At 45.4% G+C, this 22,707-nt stretch overlaps 1 protein-coding gene across 1 annotated transcript in view; it reads right to left on the bottom strand.

Annotated features, from left to right (window-relative positions):
* PRTG (protogenin) overlaps positions 1-11,041 on the bottom strand; it is a 116,838-nt gene extending 105,797 nt beyond the window's left edge. Inside the window, exons 1-2 of the mRNA XM_029070155.2 lie at positions 10,934-11,041; positions 5,492-5,794 (exon numbers count right to left, since the gene is read on the bottom strand). Of these exons, the coding sequence (XP_028925988.1) occupies positions 5,492-5,794; positions 10,934-10,976 (346 nt within the window). The 5' untranslated portion in view covers positions 10,977-11,041. The remainder of the gene's footprint in view (positions 1-5,491; positions 5,795-10,933) is intronic.
* Between the last annotated feature and the right edge of the window lie 11,666 nt (positions 11,042-22,707).

Raw genomic sequence — 22,707 nt, 5'->3', positions numbered from 1 at the left:
AATTGGCAGCAAAGCCCTAAACATTCTCTTACACCCGCCCAAGGACCTACCTTTCTGCCTGGGTATAATTAGGTAATTAGAAGAATCATCATCAATATTTTTCAATTAATGGTACTTATTGAGGGCTTACTGTGTGCAGAGCACCGTACCAAACGCTTGGGAGAGTATACTATAACAGTAGACACATTCCCTGCCCACAAGGAGCTTTCAGTCTAGAGAAATTTACTGGAATGGAATAGTATTCATTGGGTGCCAATTGAGGGCAAAGCACTAATACTAAATGTTTGTCAAGACACAGTGGGCACATGTTCCCTCCACACAAGCAGCACAATAAGCAACAAGAGCTATGTGCACCTTAAAAACTTGTGATGTTTTACCCCGTTTTAAATAACTTATCGACCCATTTTTAAGAAAAAGATGATGCCTTTTGCCACTGTAAATTTAAAAACCATAAGCTCATGGAATGTGTCACTCATGGTTATACTGTACTCTCCCAAGTGCTTAGTACAGTGCTCTGCACATAGTAAGTGCTCAATAAATCCCACTGATTTAAGCTCTTACTTTTTACCAAGGACTGTACTAAGTGAGCAATGAGGCGGATACAAAGCCATCAGTCAATTGTACTTACTGAGTGCTTATTGTGCCATCGGGTTGGACCCAGTCCCTGTCCCACGTGGGGCTCACAGTCTAAGTGGGTGGGGAAAGAGGTATTTCATCCCCATGTTACAGATGAAGAAACTGAGGCACAGTGAAGTGACTTGTCCGAGGTCACACAGCAGGCAAGTGTCAGGGCCAGAATTCGAACCCAGATCCTCTGACTCTCAGGCCTGCACTCTTTCGATTAAATCACAACAGCTTGTAATTTCATTGCCACCAAATGTGCTGTTCTCTAATAGCGGTAGTAAGTATTGATTGAATGCTCCCTGGGTGCAGTGTATTCGGGAAGAACAATACAAAGACGAGGCAAGAGGATCAGAAAGACAAAGCATAATACTACAAGCTGGCCAAAAACACTTCATTTCATTAAATGTATTTTTTTTCCATCCACTGGAAAAATGTTACTACTTCTCATCAGCAATGTTCAAGCCGGCTCTAAGTCTTCCCCTCCTTCCAACTCAAGACCTCAGTGTCCACCTTTCCGGGCCCTCAATCAGCTTCCTAGTCAATCCCTCTCATTCCCATTTTTGCCGATTACGGAATACTATCTTCCTCCTCTATCTTTACCTAACCTTGTGTATCACTCTAGCTTTGTTGGAAGATGAGAGGTGCTACATCAGCACTTCTATGCAACTTGTATTTTGACTCAAACTTTTTCACCTAACTTTAAAAAGGAAAAAAAAAGCTTCATTCATTCAATCGTATTTACTGAGCGCTTGCTGTTGGCAAAGCACTGTACTGAGCAGTTGATGCATTATTTTTAGTTCTCAGAAAACCCTGAAAGTATTCACACAGTGCTGTCTTACTGCTCGGCCTAAATTTATAACCATTAAAAATCCTCTATTCTTGACATTTTACCTTCACGTGGGGCCTCACAAAGAACACTGCGGTGGAGCGGGGGAAGGACAGGCAACTTTTCCTCCTTCTTTCAGCTCTCCTTACAAGAAAATACCAATTGGGAAAAAAGTTTTTTTTTTCTTTAATTTGGTCAAATGTTACTTTAACCCTATAGTTTCCCCTAAAAGGGGGTGGGGGGGAGATGTCCCTGGGCAAACTAAGTTAGTTGAATTCTTTTGTGCACGGCTGCACAAGAGGAAAGCAAAGCCTGAGGGCCTTTGGGGAGGAGTGAACCCGGTCCTAGCTGCCCTGCTCTGTCTGATGTGCTCATGAGATAAGGCTCCATAGTGACACTTAAGGAAAGGCCTGCTCACATTTGAATTTCTGCATTCCTCAAGAACAATTCATGGCAATCACTAACTTTGCTGAAGAGCTACATGAAAGCTTTGGCCAATGAATGAGGGTCATCTGCTCTTTATCACAAGGGTAAACCTCATCCTGGCCGGTTTCTAACCTTTTAACCCTGTGAATTCTTAATTTGCACATGAATAATGGAATTTTTGCCTAGAGTGCAACCTTCAGCATCTAGTTCCTAAGTTTAGAAACCACGACCCCATCTCCTTGGGCCTTCAAAACCTTAAACTCTTGGGCAGATTAAAGTTTTAGGTTTCCTAAATGCATCCCGAAGCATTTCGCTTCTGAAGGGAAAGATAAGCTTACTGGTGAAAGCTTTGACCAGCCAAAGAAAAAGAACATACTTGCACCCTGCTGCTATCGGTGACTAAGACAGCATTGGCTTCTTTCAAGGAAAGAATGCCCATTTAATGCCTATTCTCTCCCCCATTTAATTTGGATAGCTTCTTCTTCACCCTGACGACAACATAAAGTTATTTGATTTTACAGCAACTGACACCACAACCGGCTAATGAAAGGGGGACCCCATTGAAGTAACTTCAAAAATGGTGACAACTCTACCAAACCTTTGCCTGGTCAATAATCTTTTTTACATAATAGATCACATCGATTTCTGGATTATTCTGATTTCTAATCCTGGATGAATTTGTTGAATAATTCAGTTTAGTCCAGGTTTCAAACGTGATCCAAATGTTCATGTTAAAAGGGCTGGACTATGAGATCAAACAACGGTTGTTGTTTTTCTGCTTTATTACTTAATTGGGTACAACTGCCCCTAATAAAATGATTAAAAGTTTGTGCTTCAGCTCAATATAAGGACATAACTTTCATCGAAAGATCCCAAAGCATTTGCAGGGTGATTACGCCACTTGGCTAGTCGGGCCTCAAAAAAAGTAATCTTTTCACCTTGTTTAATCATCACAAATGAGGAGGGCTTTTTTTTTTTTTAATACCAAGAAAAAATGGGAACATTACAAATAGGCTTACTAAATTATTTCTGTTGAACATCAGGATATTAGAGGACCATTCCAAAATTGCATAACCTCCCCTTCCCCTCAGTCACAGAGAGGGGCCAGGAACCTCATGACCTCACCAATCAATCTTGAGCATTTATTGAATGCAGAGCACTGTACTAAGCACTTGGGAGAGTATATATCCCTGCCCACTACGAGCTTACAGTACAACTCCAGTGAATGGCCACCCAAACCTAATGCCAGATTGACCCACTCCATTAGCCACACTTGATTTAGCCACCTAGTAGGAAATAAAAAAAAGATTCTGGATTACTATCTCTTATTCTAGCCACTAAACACCATTCCCTGGGTGTGGAGAGAGGGATGAGAGGAAGAATGTGATTAGTATCCCCCAGACTTTTTTGGAACCAAAATTAAGAATATACTGATAGAGAAGCAGTATGAGCCCAGGGAAAGAGCCTGGGCCTAGGAATCAGAGGACCGGGGTTCTGATCTCAGCTTTGATACTTGCCTTTGTGACCTTGGGCAAATCACTTTACTTCTGGGTCCCTCAAGCTTGCTCACCTGCAAAATGGAGATTCATACCTGTTCCCCCTCCTCCTTAGACTGAGCCTCATGGGGGACCTGATTGTCTTGTATCTATTCCAGCACTTACAGTGCTTGGCACATAGTAAATGCTTAACCAATACCATATTTAGTTTCACTGTAACACTATGCTCTGGCCAGCTTGTGGAAGTCTAAGCAATTAAAGTGAGCAAGTGGTGTAAAATAGGCTGAGCAGTTTAAATCTGGGCAGTCCCAATTCTAATCCATTTGCCTGTTTTCCTAAAAGCCTACAAAACTCTTGGCTCCTCTCAGTTGAATGGCAATTAATGGTCAGCCTGAGTCTGAAATTAGCAGTTCCTGACTCTCAACACACAAAAGACTCCTCTAGTCCTCACCCGGACGATTGTTCAAGAAATTGCTGTAGTGTACTGAAAGAGTACAATTGAAGGGGATAGAACCTAAAAATTATAACATATTTATACCAAAATTAAATCTGCAGTCTAGGTTCTTAAACCTCTTCCAAAGAAAGCTGTCGGCTATTCAGGGAAGGGTAAACAGGGAAGCAGCGTGGCCTGATGGATAGACCACGGGCCTGGGAGTCAGAAGGACCTGAGTTCTTTATTCAGGTTCCATCCACCTGTCTGCTGTGTGACCATGGGCATACCACTTTACAACTCTGTGCCTCAGATTATCTCATCTGTAAAATGGGGATTAAGACTGTGAGCCCATGTGGGAAAGGGACTGTGTCCAAACCTATTAGCTTCTATCTACCCCAGCGCTTACTACAGTGCCTGACACATAGTAAGTGCTTAACAAGTAGCACAATTATTAAGATTATTAGGGGTTAAAGAGCTAGCGATCCAGCATCTGCTCCCTCCTAGGAGGCTAAGTAAGGTGGTCGTTCTTGAGGATATTCCAGAAATGAAGTCATGGCCCCAACTGCCAATGCTTTAATCAGTCCATCTGATTTAGTGAGTGCTTACCACGTGCAGAGCTTTGAGGAAGATAACCCAGGTTTTCCACATTTTCCATTTGGCTATGTTTATTCATTATCACAAGCAACCCTTAAATAATATGGGTACTAACCTACCAAAGAAAAGTTTTTTAAAATAAAATCACTTCTATCTCCCCTCTCTTATTTCCACAACCACTTAGCTGGGACCTGGAATATGGTGCCTAGAAGTAATCATGGTGCTACACCTAAGCATTATCCTCTTCCCATCTCTGCTCAGGTGGTGAGAGAGTCCTGGTCTCCAAGTTTCTTCTTCATAGTGGTCTAACAAATCCTAAATTAGTTGAACTCCAAAATACAGCACAAAACTCACCATTAAGCAAACAGAAGCATGGAAGCTGCCCAACTTGTGACTCTTAAGAGTGTATGAGTGATTTTTTTTTAAGTGCTTCAGCTGTTATGTTAGTACCCAGATGGTTTAGGGATCAACTGTTATAATGTATAACAATGACCAAATGGCAAATGAGGAAAAATCCGGGTTTTCCAAAGCCTCCAAGGGCTCCTTCCCACCCAGCAGAAAGAGACTAGGAATATTTCAAGGATTCCGCTAGTTTTGCTGATCAAGAATGCCTATCACTAAGAATCTAAATTAAACAATGCTCCCTATTTCAAAGACAGGAGAAATAGGTAAGGCACAAGGATTTAATACTCAGGGATACTCCAGACAACCAAAAATACAATGGGGATGCTCCATTTTATTTGTGAACAGTCACCTTCTTAGTGTTTTCAAGGGGCATGAGATTTTAAACTGTGTTTTATCAAGTTAGCCATACTTTTCAATTCCACCAAAATGTTCATTAAACCATTTGGGGCACTATAAAGTTGCCAACACATCAGAGCATCAATCTTAAAAAGGATCAATCTTAAATCTACATCTTTTCTCATAACTAACCACCATTGAATAAAACAAACATTACATAAAGGGTTTAATATATACTTTTTCCTCTAGAACAGAAAATGATTTTTAGGGTTGAACTGTCAAGAGTGCCCAACATAATATAATGTCGATCAACAGTCATGCACATCTGCAGTAAGCCACTGAGTTACTTACTTGCTAATGTAAGATGAGCTTTTTGACTCAAAATTGCTCCATATTTGTTCAGAGCCAAACACTGGTAAAATCCTTCATCGGACGGTTCTCCCCGTTTTCCTTCCACCTCACTGATGTATAAAGAGCCATTAGATAAAGTGTGGATCCGTTTATTTTCTGAAACTTTTGCTCCATTTTTCAGCCACGTGATTGTAATAGGGACGTCTCCATGTGCCTGGCAGTCTAAAACCACCGGGTCCTTTCTTGTGACAGTTATATCCTGTGGCTCTTTAACAAAGAACAGTTCGCTAAAGCTCCACACTCCTGAAAGGGAAACAAACAAAAAAAGAGTTTGCCAGAGGTATAAGTATGAAATCACTGATTAAAGGTCTGTCAGTTGTGAATATGAGCTTGTAAAGAATATGTCACAGAAATGTAACTGAAACTGAGGTTAAGTAAAACACGAAGTTCTATTTTTCCCCCGCCTCCAGGCGTATCTTAAGAAAAATTAGTCTTAGGCAGTTAACTTTTCCTCATAAGGACGCACACACACAAAAAAAAAACAAGTATTACTTGGGGGTGTAGCCTGAGCGCTCATTCATTTACATTTCTTCTACCCGAAGTAATTCTAATCTGAAGTCTCTGTTGGAAGTGTTTTAGCATCATCAGGAAAACCCCTGAGCACAAGCTGTTTGTTACTTTTACTAGCTTGTCAAAAAGATCTTGAACAGGGTAAGTCGTAAAAGTCTAATTTTACAAGAAATCATTAGCAAAACCCTGACTCTGTGAACAAGGAAGTTTATTTCCCTGTCCCTTGAAGTGTTTTGGAACCCCCTGCATCTATTCCTTTGTGAAGAACATCTATCTTTTGTGACAAATTACACGTTGAGATTTTAATATTTGTTCTTTTAGGGCAACTTTGGCTCTTCAAGACTAGATCGATGAGAGTCATTTCTGCAGTTTGGCGTGGGTATTTAGAAAACCAACAATGCATTCCCAAAAGTTGCTCACTCTGGCTGCCGGTACTCAGTGGGAATGAGGATTCGCAAGCCTTTATTTCAATTTTTCACTACTGCCAACTGTTTCAGAAATGCATCACGAACTGGTAATCTACTAATAGGAGTAAGAGTAATCAACCCATACATGCTTTATTTCAAAATTGGAAGATTATACCCCATAAGCAGCGGGAAAAGGTGGAAAAAAACCAATAAATGCTTAACAAAATCCCGGGGCCTCCATCATTCAGCTCAAATACATCCCAATCCCTGGTTATTGATTAGGACACTTTTTTTTTTAATTTTTTAAATCTGTTTTCCTCTCTGCCCCTCCGATGTGACACTTATAGATCGGCCTCCTCTCCCCACTGCAGGAGCAGCTCATAATTGGGGCCTAAATTCCTCTCAATTGATTTCTTAGTTTCTCATCAATTCAGGTCTCCAGAAACCCCAAATGTAATTCTCCATCCCATGCTCAGGATCTCCCTTAATTTATTCCACCAGCATCCTTAAAAGAGCCCTTAATAACCCCGCGCTATGCAGATGACTCCGGAAGGCTCCCATTGTGTTTCCGATCACACATCTGACTTTGATCCCTTTCTAATGCTAACAGGAATCTGATTGCTTCACCGGAAAAATGAAAGTCAGGCATTTGCAACTTCACACACAAAAAAAGAGATTTTTTTTCCCTCCTTCTCCTCCCTCTCTCCCTCGGAGATTTTGGCTTCTAAGACGTAGGCGGGGGAATGAATGAAGTCTCACCCTTAGGCCAAGTTTTAGCGCTGTAAAAAATTGAATTTCGAGGCATCCTCGCCCCCTGCAAACTCCATCCCGCTTCCAAGTCTGCAAACTGGTCAACCCTTACTAACTGAAACCAATCGAAATCCTCCTCCTCGAAATCAATAGATCCCCTAATGGTATTTACTGAGCTCTTTGGATGGGCAGAGCAGTGTACTGGACGCTTGGGAGATTACGATAGAGTCAGGGGGCATTCTCCTTGCCCTCGAAGCGGTGACGATCGAGAGGATCGGGCTGAGACTTATTCATTCGTATTTATTGAGCGCTTACGGTGTGCGCAGCACTGTACTGGGCGCTTGGGAGAGTCCAAGACAACGATAAACCGACACATGCTCTGCCCACAACGAGCTTAAATCTCCCTGCCCGAGCTTTTAGCAACCAGTCCATCACCCAATCGTATTTACTGAGCACTTACTGCGTGCAGAGCACTGTACTGAGCGCTTAGGAGAGTCCAATACCACAATACACAGACACATGGCCTGCCCACAACGAGTTTAAGTCTCCCTGCCTGAGCTTTTAGCAAACAGTCCATCACCCAACCGTATTTATTGAGCACTAACTCTGTGCGACTGTACTGAGCGCTGGGGAGGGTCCATTACAACAATAAACAGACACATTCCCTGCCCACAACGAGTTTACACCTCCCTGCCCGAGCTTTTAGCAAACCGTCCATCACTTAATGGTATTTACTGAGCACTTACTGCGGGCAGAGCACTGAACTAAACGCTAGGGAGAGTCCACTACAACAATACAGACGCTTCCCCTGCCCACAACGACCTTACACCTTCCTGCCCGAGCTCTGAGCAACCGGTCAGTCCATCACCTAAACGTATTTGCGTGAGGAACACTGTACTAAACGCTTGGGAGAGGACAACGGAACAGAGTGGGCAGACACACGTTCCCTGCCCACAACGAGTTTACAGACCAGAGGGGGGGGGGCAGCCTTTAATCTAAATGATAAGTGGTTTTTAAGCGCTTACAAAGTGCCAGGCACTGTACTAAACGCTGGGTTGGATACCAGCAAATCGAGCTGCCCACGTAGATAAAGCGACTCTACACTGTGAGGTCGTTGTGGGCAGGGACCGTCCCTCCTTATGGCTGTACCCTTCATTCAGTCGGATTTACTGAGCGCTTCCTGGGTGCAGAACACTGTACTAAGCGCTTTGAAAGTCCAATTGGGCCTCAGAGGGAGACAATCCCTCCCCAACGACGGGCTCCCAGCCTAGAAAGGGGGAGACGGACGACAAAACAAGGAGACAGGCATCACTTCAGCGCTTAGAGCAGTGCTGGGCACACAGTAAGAACTTCAACACCAACTTTATTAGGGTTATTACCATCCTCTCCCAGCGTTTAAGTCCAGAGCTCTGCACACAGCCAGCGCTCAGCTTGAAGACGAGGAGCTGGGAGGCCACGAATGATGCCTGTCTCTGCGGCCTAAGTGTAGATCCCGAGCGCTTAGTGCAGTGCTCTGCACCCAGTCGGCCCTCCATTCATCCCATCGGATTGATGGGGCGCTTACTACGTGCAGAGCCCTGTGCTAAGCGCTTGGAAAGCCCCATCGGGCCGCAGAGGGAGACCATCCCTCCCCAACGACGGGCTCCAGGCCTGGAGAGGGGAGACAGGCATCACCCAGCGTTTAGGACAGTGTTGGGCGCCTAATAAGCGCTTAAAATTGCCGACTTGTTCATTCCAAGCGCTTAGTCCAGTGCTCTGCACATAGTAAGCGCTCAATAAATACTATTGAATGAATTAAAAAATACCCTCATCATCCTCCTCATCATCATGGGGGAATGGTCTCTCCATTCCGAGCGCTTAGTCCAGTGCTTCGCACACAGCCAGCGCTCCAACAATAGGAGGGAGAGAAGAAGAGAGGCCGCCGAGGGCGCGGGATAAATAAAACCACGTGCGGCCGACAATGGGCAGCCTGGCTCAGGGAGGAGAGCCCGGGCTGGGCAGTCAGAGGTCATGGGTTCGAATCCCCACCCTGCCCCTTGTCAGCTGTGTGACTGTGGGCAAGTCGCTTCACTTCTCTGGGCCTCAAGTTCCCTCGTCTGGAAAATGGGGGTGAAGACTGGGAGCCTCACGTGGGGCCACCTGATGACCCTGTATCTCCCTCAGCGCTTAGAACAGTGCTCGGGACCTAGTAAGCGCTTAACAAATACCCACATTATTATTCTCGGTCAAATGGCAATGAAGACTGTGAGCCTCAAGTGCGACCACCTGATGACCCTCTATCTCTCCCAACGCTTAGATCAGTGCTTGGCACCTAGTAAGCGCTTAAAATACCCACATTATTATTCTCTGTCAAGACTGTGAGCCTCAAGTGGGACCACCTGATGACCCTGTCTCTCCCCCAGCGCTTAGAACAGTACTCTGCACATACTAAGCGCTTAAATACCCACATTATTACTCAAGTGGGGCCACCCGATGACCCTCTATCTCTCCCAGCGCTTAGACCAGTGCTGGGCCCCTAGTAAGCGTTTAACAAATACCCACATTATTATTGTCTATCAAGACTATGAGCCTCAAGTGGAACCACCTGATGACCCTCTCTCTCTCCCAGAGCTTAGACCAGTGCTGGGCCCCTAGTAAGCGCTTAACAAATACCCACATTATTATTGTCTATCAAGACTATGAGCCTCAAGTGGGACCACCTGATGACCCTGTATCTCCCCCAGCGCTTAGAACAGTGCTCTACACATAGTAAGCGCTGCACAAATACCCACATCATTATTCTCTGTCAAGACTATGATCCTCAAGGGGGACCGCGTGGCTCAGTGGAAAGAGCCCGGGCTTGGGAGTCAGAGGTCATGGGTTCGAATCCCAGCTCGGCCCCTTGTCAGCTGTGTGACGGTGGGCAAGTCACTTCACTTCTCGGTGCCTCAGTGACCTCATCTGGAAAATGGGGATGAAGACTGTGAGCCCCACGTGGGACAACCTGATTCTCCCGTGTCTACCCCGGCGCTTAGAACAGTGCTCGGCACATAGTAAGCGCTTAACAAACACCAACATTATTATCTCCCCCAGCGCTTAGACCAGTGCTGTGCACGTAGTAAGCGCTTAAATACCCACATTATTATTCTCTATCAAGACTGTGAGCCTCAAGTGGCACCACCTGATGACCCTCTCTCTCCCCCAACGCTTAGACCAGTGCTGGGCACGTAGTAAGCGCTTAAATACCCACATTATTATTCTCTATCAAGACTGTGAGCCTCAAGTGGCATCACCTGATGACCCTCTCTCTCCCCCAACGCTTAGACCAGTGCTGGGCACGTAGTAAGCGCTTAAATACCCACATTATTATTCTCTATCAAGACTGTGAGCCTCAAGTGGCACCACCTGATGACCCTCTCTCTCTCTCCCGGCGCTTAGACCAGTGCTGGGCACGTAGTAAGCGCTTCACAAATACCCACATTATTATTCTCTATCAAAACCGTGAGCCTCAAGTGGCCCTCCATCTCTCCCAGCGCTTAGACCAGTGCTCTGCACTTAGTAAGCGCTTAACAAATACCCACATTATTATTCCCTGTGAAGACTACGAGCCTCGAGTGGGACACCTGAGGACCCTCTCTCTCTCTCTCTCCCGGCGCTTAGACCAGGGCTGGGCACCTAGGAAACGCTTCACAAATACCCACATTATGAACGGGGCGGGGGCGGGGGCGGCACCCACCTGGGACAAGGAGGAGGAGATGGAGGAGCGGGGCGGGCGCCATTCAGCGGGTGTGGGGTGTCATGCTCCCCTCCCGTCCCTGCTTCTGCTTCTTCTTCTTCTTCTTCTTCTTCTTCTTCTTCTCCTTCTGCTCCTGCTGCTCGGGGGCCGCTGGATGCTTGCTTGCTTGCTTGCTTGCTTGCTCGCTTGCTTTCCTTCCTTCCCTCCCTCCGTCCGGTCCTTTTTCCGCCCGCCTTCGCCTCCCGCTCGGCTCCGCCCGGGGACGCGCGTGCACGCGGGGGGGGACGCGCGTGCACGCGGGGGAGGCGGGGCCGCGCCGGCGCGTGCACGCGGGGGGGACCCGGTAGGGGGCGCGCGCCCCCGAGGCCGGGGGGGGAGGGGGTCCTACGCTCCCTTTCCCTCCGCTCCCCTCCTCCCGCCCCGGGCCTCATTTGCATATAGTATTCACCGACTTCATTTGCATATATTAATTATCCCCCTATTTGTTTTGCCGATGAGGTGCCCAGCCCCTTCGTGAGAAGCAGCGTGGCTTTGGAGTCATAATAATAATGTTGGCATAATAATAATGTTGGTATTTGTTGAGCGCTTACTATGTGCCAAGCACTGTTCTAAGCGCTGGGGTAGACACAGGGGAATCAGGATGTCCCACGTGGGGCTCACAGTCTTAGTCCCCATCTTACAGATAAGGGAACTGAGGCCCAGAGAAGTGAAGTGACTTGCCCACAGTCACACAGCTGACAAGTGGCAGAGCTGGGATTCGAACTCCTGACCTCTGACTCCAAAGCCCGTGCTTTTTCCACTGAGCCACGCTGCTTCTACTGTTGTTATTTATTGAGCACTTACTATGGGCAGACCACTATGGGCAGGAAAGAGCCCGGGCTTTGGAGTCATAATAATGTTGGTATTTATTGAGCGCTTACTATGGGCAGACCGCTGTTCTAAGCGCGGGGGTATTCAAGGTGATCAGGTTGTCCCCTATGAGGCTCACAGGCTGAATCCCCATTTTACAGATGAGGTCACTGAGGCCCAGTGAAGTGACTTGCCCACAGTCACACGGCTGACAAGTGGCGGTGCCGGGATTCGAACCCATGACCTCTGACTCCCAATCCCGTGCTCTTTCCACTGAGCCACTCTGCTTCATAGGTCATGGGTTCGAATCCCGGCTCTGCCACTTGTCAGCTGTGTGACTCTGGGCAAGTCGCTTCACTTCTCTGGGCCTCAGTTACCTCATCTGTAAAATGGGGATTAAAACTGTGAGCCCCACGTCGGACAACCTGATTCCCCTGTGTCTACCCCAGCGTTTAAAACGGTGCTCTGCACATAGTAAGCACTTAACAAATACCAACATCATTATTATTATTATTATTATTATGGCCTCTCCCCTGATTAGACCGGGAGCCCGTCACTGGGCAGGGACTGTCTCTAGCTGTTGCCCGATTGTCCAGTCCCAGTGCTTAGTACAGGGCTCTGCACATAGGAAGCGCTCCATAAATACTATGGAAGCGCTCCATAAATACTATGGAATGAATGCAGAGGTCATGAGTTGGACTCCCGGCTCTGCCACTTGTCAGCTGTGTGACTGTGGGCAAGTCACTTCACTTCTCTGGGCCTCAGTTCCCTCATCTGTAAAATGGGGATTAACTGGGAGCCTCATGTGGGACAACCTGATGACCCTGTATCTAACCCAGTGCTTAAAACAGTGCTCTGCACATAGTAAGCGCTTAACAAATACCAACATTATTATTATTATTATGAATAAATATATAATCTATGGTTCTATTGATCTTGATTGTATTGATGACTATTTGTTTAGTTCTGCTGTCCCTCCCGCCCTTCTAGATGTGAGCCCGTTGTTGGGCAGGGACTGCCTCTCTCTGTTGCCAAATTGTCCATTCCCAGTGCTTAGTATAGGTCTCTGCACGTAGGAAGCGCTCAATAAATACTATTGAATGAATTAATTAATGAATATATAATCTATAGTTCTCTTTATCTTCATAGTATTAATGACTACTTGTTTTGTTTTGCTGTCTCTCTCTCCCCCCCTTCTAGATGTGAGCCCATTGTTGGGCAGGGACTGTCTCTCGGTTGCCGAATTGTCCATTCCAACCACTTAGTACAGTGCTCTGCACATAGTAAGCACTCAATAAATGCGATTGAATGAATGAATGAATGAATGAATATATAATCTATGGTTCTATTTATCTTGATAGTATTAATGACTCCTTGTTTTGCTGTCTCCCTCCCCCCCTTCTAGACTGTGAGCCCGTCGTTGGGCAGGGATGGTCTCTGTTGCTGAATTGCATTTTGTAGGCACTTAGTACAATGCTCTGCCCACAGGAAGTGCTCAATAAATACGATTGATTGAATGAATGAATGGTCTTAGAAGGGGGCATGGCCATGTGTCTGGGACCGTGGCCTGGAGTCATCTCCCTCCTCTGGTTTGCTGCGGCTAGCCTGGCACTACCAACGGCTGTTTTCAAAATCTGCATATAAGAATAACAATAATAACAATAATTAGGATATTTGTTAAGTGTTTACTATGTGCCAAGCACTGTTCTAAGCGCTGGGGGAGATACAAGGTCATCAGGTTGTCCCACGTGGGGCTCTCGCAGTCTTCATCCCCATTTTACAGATGAGGTCCCTGAGGCCCAGAGAAGTGAAGTGACTCTTCCAAGGTCACACAGCAGACAAACGGTGAAGCCGGGATTAATAATAATAATAATGTTGGTATTTGTTAAGCGCTTACTATGTGCAGAGCACTGTTCTAAGCGCTGGGGTAAACACAGGGGAATCAGGTTGTCCCACGTGGGGCTCACAGTCTTAATCCCCATTTTACAGATGAGGGAACTGAGGCACAGAGAAGTGAAGTGACTTGCCCACAGTCACACAGCTGCCAAGTGGCAGAGCTGGGTTTCGAACTCATGAGCCCTGACTCCAAAGCCCGTGCTGTTTCCACTGCGCCACGCTGATTAGAACCCACATCCTCTGACTCCCAAGCCCGGGCTCTTGCCACTAGGTCACGCAGCTTCTTTTTGGATATCCCAAAGTGAGCAGAATTGCGGGGAGGGGAAAAGACCTACACACTTTCCTCTCTGTTAGGTCATAATCTTCTTGAATTTTAATAATAATAATAATGTTGGTATTTGTTAAGCGCTTACTATGTGCCGAGCACTGTTCTAAGCGCTGGGGTAGATACAGGGTAATCGGGTCGTCCCACGTGGGGCTCACAGTTAATCCCCATTTGACAGATGAGGTGACTGAGGCACCGAGAAGTGAAGTGACTTGCCCACAGTCACACAGCTGACGAGTGGCAGAGCCGGGATTCGAACTCATGACCTCTGACTCCCAAGCCCGTGCTCTTTCCACTGAGCCACGCTGCTTCTCTAATTTTAAAATCTCTCCACTAGGGAAGTCCCTTTCGTAAAAGGGAAGGTGGACCAGATGCCTGGGGGTGACTAGACTGTAAGCTTATTGTGGGCAGGGAATGAGTCTGTTTATTGTTGTATCGTCCTCTCAAGTGCAGAGTACAGTGCTCTGCACACAGTCAGCACTCAATACAATCGAATGAATGATTCTGGTGCCCCCCCCACCCCACCCCCAACCCCCTTTTAGACTGCGAGCCCATTGTGGGCAGGGATTGTCTCTATGTTGCTGAATTGCACTGCCCAAGTGCTTCGTACGGTGCTCTGCACACAGTTTGCGCTCAATATATAAGATTGAATGAGTGAATGAATAAATGGTGACTAGGCTCACAAGATATCACTCAAGGTCACTGCTGGAAACTTCCTTCTATGGGATGCTGCCGGTTCACTTATTACAAAGACAGCCTCCCACCTCAATAGCTCATAACCTTGCCGTCGTCTTTGACTTGTCTCTGACTCTCACAACCCCCACTTACAGTACTAAGCGCTGGGATAGATACAAGTTAATCAGGTTAGGCACAGTCCCTGTCCCCCGTGGGGCTCACAGTCTAAATCCCCATTTTACAGATGAGGTAACTGAGGCCCAGAAAAGTGAAGTGACTTGCCAGGGTCTCACAGCAGACAAGTGGCGGTGCAGGATTAGAACCTGGGTCCTTCTGACTCCCAGGTCCGGGATCTGTCCACTTGGTCAAGCTCCTTCTCAACCAAAAGCTCTTTTTACTATTGTTTTTGTTGACTGTGTCCTGTTCTTCTTTCTCACTGTTCTTTTTACCTCCTCTATATTGAGAGACCCCTGTGGGCCTGGGAGTGTCTAAATCAGTAATATCCTTCACCTTGAGCGATTAATAAATGTCATTACTATTTCTAAGGAGGCAGAGCAGAATGAGTGTTGAACAATTGGAAACTAACGATGTCCACGTAAAACCAACCGGCATTCTCACTGGGTTAATATAAGAAATGAGTCCATACAGTAGCTGGACCTTGCTTTGTAAGGTAGAAAAAGAAAAAAAACACCTTCAAAGAAAATGAATATTAGCTTATTTTCATTAGAGAATAAACTGGGCAGTTGCCAAAATGCCTTACGTACGTCATAAAGTTCTAGAAAGCTCTAGAGCAGAGATCACTTTGTTTCATTTAAGTCTCAATTCTATCGCAGCCTGTAAAACGGGGATGAACTCTCTGAATTGAAAGGGCATTTGAGCCATAGGTTGGCTTTTTAATTTTAAGGGCAAAAAAAGCATTGTGTTCTTGCCTTGGCTGTCTCAAAAATCTCACCTACAACTAGTGACTATTTCTAGAGGGTGGCAAAAAGAAACACAATTCCAAGGAAGTTTTAAATCTCTCTGGTAATAATTCATACTTACAAGAAACAATATTACTTTTTACTATGGTGTCCAGCTGAATTAAAAATCTCTCTGAGTGACTTCCCTAAACCCCCTTTCAATTGACCTTAAGTGCTCCTATCTCCTGGATAAGAATTGCTAATAAGATGCTTTTATGTTCTCTTTCTTGAATAAATCAGAAAGATAAAGACTGGGGAGGGTTGAGCTGAAAGGTGAGGGAAGAATTTTTTTTTTTTTGCTGCCACTTTACTCAGCCTTTTCTTCAAGGTTTCAATTAATCAGGGAAGACTTTGGTTCCCGAAAGATGTTGTGAGCCTTGAATTGTAAATGACCGTAATTTCTCTTCTCATACATTACTACATAGCATGTGAGCTTTTTCTTAAGCAGATGCTTATTACTATGGTTATAGTTTTATAGTCTCGATTCAAAATTAAAAGGAGAACTCTTCATACCTCCCACATTTTACTCTTGTGAGGCGCTGGCATTAAAAATGGTCCCTGTCCTACATGGGTCTCATTGTCTCAATCCCCATTTTCCAGATGAGGTAACTGAGGCCCAGAGAAGTGAAGCGACTTGCCCAAGGTCCCACAGCAGACGAGTGGCAGAGCTGGGATAAGAACCCAGGTCCTGCTTCCCCTTCTTCTCAATGAACCATCACCACGGCCTCCCTCTGTATTCCTCAAGGTTTCGTATCCCTCTCCGTGTTGAATGAAGACTGAGGACTGAGTGGCCATCATAAATGGCGGACCATCTTTAACCCCAAGGTGAAGACTTGACGACTTAGAACCTCCAGGAAGGAAGTGATGAGAGCCTGAGTGGTTTGCAGAGGGTCAAGCACTGGCAAGCTCTCATCTCTGCCCACCAGATTCTCTCCGGGGTAACAGGTGCAATGAGCAAATATTTATGTCTAATAATAATAATAATGCTGGTATTTGTTAAGCGCCTACTATGTGCAGAGCACTGTTCTAAGCGCTGGGGTAGACACAGGGGAATCAGGTTGTCCCACGTGAGGCTCACAATCTTAATCCCCATTTTACAGATGAGGTCACTGAGGCACCGAGAAGTGAAGTGACTTGCCCACAGTCACACAGTTGACAAGTGGCAGAGCCGGGATTCGAACTCATGACCTGTGACTCCAAAGCCCGTGCTCTTTCCACTGAGCCATGCTGCTTCTCTGTCTATGAATGTCCACCTCCCCTTCTAGACTGTAAGCTCCTTGTGGGCAGAGAATGTGACTGTTTATTGTTGTATCGTACTCTCCCAAGCGCTTAATACAGTCCTCTACACACAGTGCTCAATAAATATGATAGAGTGAATAAATGAGTAGATAATGTCATTCATATGCTCTCGTTCCTGCTGGCCATGTTCCCTCTGGAAGCAAGGAGCAAATAGGTGATCATTTGATATTTGTCTTACGCCCGGCCCCCCCGAACTTATGTGTGTAGCTTTAAATAATAATAACAATGTTGGTATTTGTTAAGCGCTTACTATGTGCCGAGCACTGTTCTAAGCGCTGGGGTAGATACAGGGTAATCAGGTTGGTCCATGGGGGGGCTCACACTTTTAATCCCCATTTTACAGATGAGGTAACTGAGGCACCGAGAAATTAAGTGACTTGCCCAAAGTCACAGAGCTGACAGGTGGCGGGGCTGGGATTAGAACCCATGACCTCTGACTCCTAAGCCTGGCCTCTTTCCACTGAGCCAAGATGCTTCTCTAATTGTACATTATAAATTATTTATTCATATTAATGTCTGTCTCCTCTTCTCTGCCCAGTCACTAGACTTTAAATTCATTATGGGCAGGGAATCCATCCGCTAATTTGGTTGTATGGTACTCTTCCAAGCGCTCTGTGCACGATAAGTGCTCAATAAATACCGTGGATGGCTAGTAAAGTGCACATGAGAATGTTAATAATAATAATAATAATGTTGGTATTTGTTAAGCGCTTACTATGTGCCGAGCACTGTTCTAAGCGCTGGGGTAGACACAGGGGAATCAGGATGTCCCACGTGGGGCTCACAGTCTTAATCCCCATTTTACAGATGAGGTCACTGAGGCACCGAGAAGTGAAGTGACTTGCCCACAGTCACACAGCTGACAAGTGGCAGAACCGGGATTTGAACTCATGACCTCTGACTCCAAAGCCCGTGCTCTTTCCACTGAGCCACGCTACTTCTCTGTTACATGTAAAACCCATTTGCAGGCCAAGAAACTATCAGCATAATGCTTAGCTGTCCAAGTCAGCCGCTTATTTTCCTCCTGAGCCTGCCCACCAAGCCGGGAGAAGTCTGAGGTGGTCTTTCAAACCTGCAACACTGATAGCATAGCCCCAGCAGGTATCGCTCTCTTCCTCCTGCTATGCTCTCCACCTCAACTACACCTCAGCCCTTCCATTTCAATCATCCAATCAGTCTATCGGTGGTATTTATTCAATTCTATATATTGAGCGCTTACTGAGTGCAAAGCACTCTACTAAGCACTTGGGAGAGTGCAGTCCAAAAGGGACACATTCCCTGCCCACAATGAGCTGAGCGCTAACTATGTGCTTGGGGGAGTGTAATACATCAGAATTAGCAGTTCCCCACTCATAAGGAGTTTACAGTCTATGAGAAGCAGCATGGCCTAATGGATACAACCCGGACCTGGGAATCAGAAGGACCTGGGTTCTAATCCCTGCTCTTCCACTTGTCTGCCGTGTGAGCTTGAGCAAGGCGCTTCACTTCACTGGGCCTCACTTACCTCATCTGTAAAATGGGGATTAAGACTGTGACTTTTCAGTTGCCTCCTAAAACCCCCAGGTGATGGGGTACCCTCCCAAATCCCCAAATCCCCATTTCTTTCATCATCCCTCTGTTTTGACTTTCTATTCTCTTTTCATTTTTTTTAAAGAGGTATTTGCTAAGCGCTTACACTGTGCCAGGCACAGTACTAATCGCTAGGGTGGATACAAGCCAATCGGGTTGGACGCAGTCCCTGTCCCACATGGGACTATCGGTCTTAATTCCCATTTTACAGATGTGAGGCCCAGAGAAGTGAAGCGACTTGGCCAAGATCACACAGCAGACAAGTGGTGGAGCCAGCCGGGATTAAAACCCAGATCCTCTGTTTCCCAGCCCCGTGTTCCTTCCACTAGGCCACACAACTTCTCAGTCCACGTCCTCTTCCCTTCCTCTCCGTGTGAAATGCCTCAACTAAAGCTGGCTCTGGCAATTCCATCTCCAAGGAGCGGGAAGGTCCATAAGAGAGAATCACCACCAGCAGCTGATCTGCCTTCTCTGAGGGCTAGATCGAGAGGAAGAGTATTTCAGCACTGGGATGAAGCATTCAGGTTCAGAATCAGGATTCAGAATTCAGAAGGATTCAGGATAATTTCACCACCCCTGCAGTTGGCTAAGCACTAGCACAGAGAGGGAGCTTGTGGAACTTTTTCAGAGATAATAAAAATCCCTGTGGTCTTTGTTAAGCACGTACTATGTGCCAGACACTAAACTAAGCATGGGGGTGGACACAAGCAAATCAGGCTGGATTCAGTCCCTGTCCCACATGGGGTTCACAGTCTTAACCCCCTTTTACAGCTGAGGTAACTGAGGCACAGAGAAGTTAAGTGACTTGCCCAAAGTCACCGAGCAGACAAGTGGCAGAGCTAGATTAGAAACCTGGTCCTTCTGCCTCCCAGGCCCGTGTTCTATCCACTACACCATGCTGGAGTCTCTTCTCTACGGAATTATTATTATTGTACTTGTTAAGTGCTTATTCATTCATTCTTTCAATAGTATTTATTGAGCGGTTTCTATGTGCAGAGCACTGTACTAAGCGCTTGGAATGAACAAGTCGGCAACAGATAGAGACAGTCCCTGCCGTTTGACGGCCTTACAGTCTAATCGGGGGAGACGGGCAGACAAGAACAATGGCAAGAAATAGAGTCAAGGGGAAGAACATCTGGTAAAAACAATGGCAACTAAATAGAATCAAGGCGATGTACATTTCATTAACAAAATAAATAGGCTAATGAAAATATATACAGTTGAGCAGACGAGTACAGTGCTGAGGCTTATAAGCACCAGGGTGGTTTAAATTCATTCAATTGTATTTATTGAGCACTTAACTGTGTACAGAGTACTGTACTAAGCACTTAACCTGAGGCTGCCTGAAGTCAATCTTCACTTGAGCTTACAACTATCTGCTTTTGTGCTTTCCAATCAATTGGTTGTATTTATTGAGCACTTATTGTGTGCCGAGCACTGTACTAAGCGCTTGGGAAAGTGCAGTGACATTTGGATTCAGTCTCAGGCTGTCTGCTTGCTTGAAAAACCCTCCCCCTCCCAGAATGTGGACCAAGGAAACCTCAGGTCACCGCAAGAAGACAGTTTTGAACCCCCGCTCAAATGATGCAGGAGATCCTGGGTTGGGATTTGGTCGGAGCTAATCACCCGGGAAGGCAGGATGTAGTGAGTTCCTGATTTAGCTTCAGCTCGGTTGCAGACAGATGCATCCAGAGTGTCCTCACCCATGCGCGACTGGTGATGTCTGCACTGGTGGACCCCAGGTGCATTTTGCGCAGGGGAGGGGTCGGCCAGGGAGAGCTGAGCAGGTTAACATGTTTTCAATCAATCCGTGGTATTTACTAAGCACATCTTGAATGCGAAGCTCTGCTCTAAACTGCATATTATCAATTTAAAATAGTACAAACATAGCATAATACTATTATATAATCATCATAGTCATTTATTATATTATATCATATAATATAATCATTATATGATATATTATATCAAATAATCATTATGTTATAAATTAAATTCTATGCTATAAATTCTTTGCTTCAATGATTAATGTCTGTCTCCCCCTCTAGACCTAAGCTCCTTATGGACATAGAATGTGTCCACTAATCCTGTTGTAGTGTACTCTCCCAAGCGCTTAGCAAAGTTCTGGGCACATATAGTAAGCACTCAATAAATACCACTGATTGATACTAAGAGCTTGGGAGAATTTGGCAGAAGCAACATATACTTTCTCTGCTGCAATGGGGGAGGCCGTCAGACAAAAATGATTTACCAACAGTGGGAGTTCGAGAAAGAAAATCAATCAATTGTATTTACTGAGCACTTACTGTGTGCAAAGGACTACTAAGTGCTTGGAAAGAAAAGTGATGCGTTTCAACCTATCCACTCCCCGCTCCCACTCTGCCCCAGATCACACTCTTCCTCCCTCTCAAGCTCAACTATCTCTGCATCCCTGTAGACTGAAAGCTCCTGGTGGACAGGGATCTCATCTTCTCTGTTGCACTGTGTTTTCTGAAGTGCTTAGTACAGCACTCTGCACACAGTAAGCACTCAATTAATACCACTGTTCGATTCTGCCCTGTTCTTGTTTCTCCCATTCCTAATCTTTCATTCATTCATACCTTTGATCGAATTTACTGAGCACTTGCTGTCTGCAGAGCACTGTACTAAGTGCTCGGGAGAGTACAAAACAACAATAAACACATTCCCTGTCCACGATGAACTTCCAGATTTGCTCACACCCTCTCCCCCGGGTCTAAAACTCCCTTTATCCAGGGGAATGAGAATAGTCTGGGCGTTAGGAAATCTGGATTCCAACTCCATCTCTGCCAGTGCCTGCTGTGTGACCTTGGACAAGTCACTTAACCTCTCTCTGCCTCAGTTTACTCATCTGTGAAATGGAGTTAAAAGATGCTTCTTATCTCTTCCTCCCTCTTTGACTCAGGACACACAGGACAGGGTCTCTGTTCATTCAGATTATCTGGCACTTACCCATTGCTTAGCCTGGTGCTCGACACCTAAAAAGCATTTGAAAAATACCGAGATATCAACAGTGATTACTAGTATTCTCCCACGGAGGAAATCTGAGGGTTCTCTGTAGGTTAAGATACAACAAGGAGAAGTGGGCTCCAGGATTGTAAGGGAAAGATTATTTCAAATGTTGAAGTTTGACTCTTTTTGGAAAGAGAACTGCTTGGCTTTCTCAGCTGGCTAGTTTTCTCTTAGGGGCTAAACAGTTGGGGAAAAAAACCAGGCAAGAGCCTAAGAAATCAGTGTTTAGGTGGCTTTTTTTTCTTTCTGAACACTGAAACAGCCCCCACCCCCATCCTGCCTGCTCACGTCCTGAACCTTCTGTGGCCTGCACCTCCAGGGTGAAGAGTCAAATCAAATCCTCATGGCCCCCACGGCCGGAGAGAATGCCGCCTTTATGCCGCTTAGAGATTCGGCCAATACATCCTGAATAATGAAAAATAAACCCAGATAATGCGCTCATTTGGGAAACACTCCTCACCCCTAATGAAAATGAGGTTTAAAAAAATCATTCGTATTAATTATTTGGGTCCTCTAATTCAATCTTTGCTTTTATTTTAGGGGATGGATTTTTAGTCTCAAATCGTTTTTCTTCAGTCCCTTTCATCTTGTAGTTTGTTTTGAACTGTGTTTATGCATTGCAGATTTTTTTCCCCCTTCATTTCCTTCACTTCCACAGTTCCTGACCTCTTAGTCTTCCCATACATATGGAAACTCAATAATTCAGAAAGCCTGCTCTAGACCTCACAGGCTGCTGTGTCCTGAAAAATAACTGTGCTTCCAATTCTAAAAACAATCACACTGATTGGCTTGAAAAGTTTGGAAAAACTTTTATTTAGTAAGTAGGTGAATTTTACATCCTTGTATCTTTCTCAGCTTTGCAAAATGTCAAATATATTGATGGCAGGACACCTACAGTTCCTTTTCCTGTGCTTTTAAACTGCATCTATTCATTAAATAATCAAACAGTGATAATACCATGGTGATGAGCCAACGTTCTTTGCATTCTACACTACGGTTTATGCCTTCGAGAAGTTGCTATCACTTCTCCAATATGCAGGTAGGATAGATATAAATCAATATACTAATACTGCAAAATTACTTAATGGTCACTTTTTAACAGTTCTTTCTTTTGCTGATTTTTTTCCACCCCTGTTTGGTAGATGAAGTGACTTCTGAGAGAAGAAATTACC

This window comes from Ornithorhynchus anatinus, chromosome 8, assembly GCF_004115215.2.
Source record: "Ornithorhynchus anatinus isolate Pmale09 chromosome 8, mOrnAna1.pri.v4, whole genome shotgun sequence".
NCBI classification, from domain to species: domain Eukaryota; kingdom Metazoa; phylum Chordata; class Mammalia; order Monotremata; family Ornithorhynchidae; genus Ornithorhynchus; species Ornithorhynchus anatinus.
This window is presented reverse-complemented; position numbering and strand designations above follow the sequence as displayed.